General features: G+C 54.7%; 1 protein-coding gene across 1 annotated transcript; it reads right to left on the reverse strand.

The window, feature by feature from the left end:
* On the reverse strand, window positions 1-2020 carry NPM3 (nucleophosmin/nucleoplasmin 3). Its single transcript, XM_032607501.1, has 6 exons — window positions 1863-2020; window positions 1489-1574; window positions 1129-1248; window positions 938-1031; window positions 458-579; window positions 1-362 (listed from the first exon to the last, which is right to left on the reverse strand). The coding sequence occupies exons 1-5, from the start codon at window positions 1978-1980 to the stop codon at window positions 467-469; spliced, it is 531 nt and encodes a 176-aa protein (XP_032463392.1). The 5' UTR covers window positions 1981-2020; the 3' UTR covers window positions 1-362; window positions 458-466.
* Window positions 2021-3032: the final 1012 nt, after the last annotated feature.

Below are 3032 nucleotides of genomic sequence, written 5' to 3' on the forward strand. Positions count from 1 at the left end.
TGCAGAAAAAACTCCACACCACTTTATTTCAACCTTTATCCAAAAATGTAAAAAAATGTTAAAAATGTGTAGTCCTGAGCTTCAGATGCTGACCTCCAACCTCACAGGCAAGTGGGGAGAGAGGGTCAGGATGGAAGTTCAGAGTTCCTCCCACTCCTGAAGAAAAGGGAAGCTCTGGATGTGGTACAGGATTAGAACACCAGGGCACTATGGAGAATGGGACCCCCTCTCTCCTAGCACCAGACCAAACCCCACCCACTCCACCCCACCACTACCCATCCTCTTCAATGGAAAAGACACAAAATTCTTGAAACTTGTACAGGAACCTGGTGCATGGTGCATGTGGCAGGCAGCTAGCTGACCTGAAGAGAGCAAACAAGGGGTCAGCATCTAGGTCCAAATCTGCTCCTCCTGTCCCCTCCCAGGCCCTGCTGGGCATGCCTCCCACCCAACTCACCAGGGAGGGTTAGAACCTGCCCCCCTGCTTCTTGGCAGGCAGGATGGGGCACAACTCAGCTTCCTCCTCCTCACTGCCCTCTTCTTCACTCTCTTCCTCAGAAACATCATTGCTTATAGTAACTGGTAGACACACAAGCAGTAAAGGGAGGAAGAGGAGTTAAAGCCATACCCCCTTCATACTACAGGTCATTTATTCATGCCCTGTGGCTCTAAGCTTGTAGGGACCCTGACCTCCCAGAACTTATGGTCTAGGTGGGAAAAACCTCAGATACTAAACTAGATAACAAAGAGCCAAAGGTGTCCACATCATTGGAGCTAAAGAAGCCGAGACAGGTTCCATGAAGAACGGCTTGAGTAGGACAGTAAGTGGAGGGCACAGCATACAGAGTCTGTATGGGAACCGCACTGGGAGATAAGGCTGGGGTGGGGTAGGAGTCCTGATGGAGAGTCTACTGGAGGCAAAGGAGAAGACTCTCACCAATCTGGTGCCGCCCAGTGATCCGCACAGGGCCAGAACCTGACTTCAGGCGGAAGGTTACAGGTGGTTGGAGCTGGAAGTCATCCAAACTGAGCTGGGAAGAAGACAAGGATGAAGGCCTGGCCCACCCCATCTTGTGAGAAATCCTGAAGTCCTCAATTCCCATCTCCCAATCCCCCAAGGGAACTCACCATGGGTTGGCAGGACAGCTTGAGGTTGGCCACAGGGACTGCGATCTCCTGGTGGTCATGATTCCGGGCCACGACTTCTACCACATTACACTCATCTTTGGCCCCCTCGGTGAGGCAGAGCTGGGAAGGGTACACAGGGCCTCGGAGTCTCCCCAGTGAGGGTGGAGACCACAAACGGAGGCATCTACCCTACGACTTGCCCAGCCTCAGGGGTCCCTGGATCACCTGGCCAGGGGACCCCCATGTGGGGGTTAAGCAGAGGAGGTGACTCCCAGTAAAGCGGGGGAGGGGAAGAGACACGCGGGTAGAGGCCCGCTCAGGTCAACCTATTCCCCGCTACTCCCCTTACCCGCTCCTTACCATGGTCAAAGCCAGCACGTGCTCCGCATCATCCTCTTCCTCTACCTTGAAGGTGAAAGAGCGGGTATGGCCTGAGAGCTCACAGCCTGGAAGAGAGAACAGGGTGAGAGTCGGGGGCGTTTCTCCGAATCCCGTTCACGTGCAGCCTTGGACTGACCGGCCATTCACACGCCCGCTCCTCAGGAAAACCTGGAGCGCTCGGCCCGGACCCCGCCCAGCACGACTAGGGCAGGGGCCTGGCTACCCCGTTCCGCTCCAACTGCCGCGTGCGAGGCCCCCTCCGCCCCCACCCACGTCCTGCACCCATCTGCCTTCCTGTTCCTCAGCCCTGCCTCTGCCCCCGCACCACCCTCAGCTCCTCCTTTCCTCAATACCGAAGAAAAAACTGTCCATAGTGACCGGGGCAGGGACTCGCAGACCGCCGAACCCTCCGGCCCGGGCTCGGCTCTCCTGACTCAGAAAGGCCAAGGCGGCGGCAGCCCCGGCGGCCATGCTGCAAGGGCCGTCTGCGGCTCCGCCCCCGACACGTACAAAGCCGGGGACTCGCGGGGGTTCCGGCCCCGCCTATTAAAGGAGACGCTCGCGAGGCGCCCCCGGTCCGGGGCTCCATCAGCCCAGTCTCGTTCAGGAGCCTCAGACCTGTTGCGTCTGTGAGACCGCAAAAAGAGCAAGTAACATCACAAAAGCATCAACTTGGGACTAATGTTAACGTCCTTGCTCACTTCAAGACTTTCTGAGGGCGGTTCCTGCCTCCATTTTCTCTAGTTCTGCACTCTGTCTAGTGTCCCCTCCCAATCCAGGGTAAGCTTTCGTTAAAGAAGTATCTGAGAATGGAAACCTTTCCAATTCCCCCAGCAAAGGCGAGATACAGTGAGTGCAGCGTTTTTCCTGTAAAAGCGAATACGCTCAGATTTGCTTTCCCTTCAAGGGAACCGAGGAGCCTGAAGGAAGACTTTCAGCTCCGGGTACTTTGTATCCCAACCACTCCATCCTCTCCTGGATGTACTCCCTGCTCTTAACAACCCTTCAGCTCACTATCCAGATGGTGGCGTATCTTCACTGAACTTCAGATGCTGGCTGGATGCTGGTGCTTGCTAGCACAGGACGTTAGCTCAAGCGTGGGACTAATTGCTTATCCTGACAGAGGCTGGCTAGTCCAGGAACATCTTTCTGTCTTAGACTCCCGCCTCATAATTTGGGCTACGCCCCCAACTGTCACCTTCTGAACAAATTATCAGGCAACTGTGTTCCTTATTCTATTAGGTGGCAGGAACTCACTCAAACTAGCTGCCCTAATTTACCCCCAGGTTATAATTGTGGCAAGAGGGTGGCTTAGCCAAAGCCAGTCTACTTTTGTTTTGCCTTGAGGAAAATATGGAAGGCAATCTTTTAGTGGAGATGGAAGTGGGAGAGAACTGCCTTTAAGATCCAGTCCCTAACTTGGAACAGCTGTGGAAAGGAGGAACACTTGCTCGGGAATGCAAGGGAAGGAGAAAAGGTAAGAGGCAGAAACAGGAAGGAGGTTTACACAGTACACGACCACA

This window comes from Phocoena sinus, chromosome 16 (assembly GCF_008692025.1).
Source record: "Phocoena sinus isolate mPhoSin1 chromosome 16, mPhoSin1.pri, whole genome shotgun sequence".
Lineage (NCBI taxonomy): Eukaryota > Metazoa > Chordata > Mammalia > Artiodactyla > Phocoenidae > Phocoena > Phocoena sinus.

Excerpts from the sequence above, each read along its gene's own strand:
- NPM3 (XM_032607501.1), bottom strand. The coding sequence starts at position 1,980 with ATGGCCGCCGGGGCTGCCGCCGCCTTGGCCTTTCTGAGTCAGGAGAGC. Across the intron at positions 1,575-1,862 it reads TATGGACAGTTTTTTCTTCG|GCTGTGAGCTCTCAGGCCAT; the intron begins GTATTGAGGAAA and ends TCTCTCTTCCAG. Across the intron at positions 580-937 it reads CACTGGGCGGCACCAGATTG|TTACTATAAGCAATGATGTT; the intron begins GTGAGAGTCTTC and ends TGTGTCTACCAG.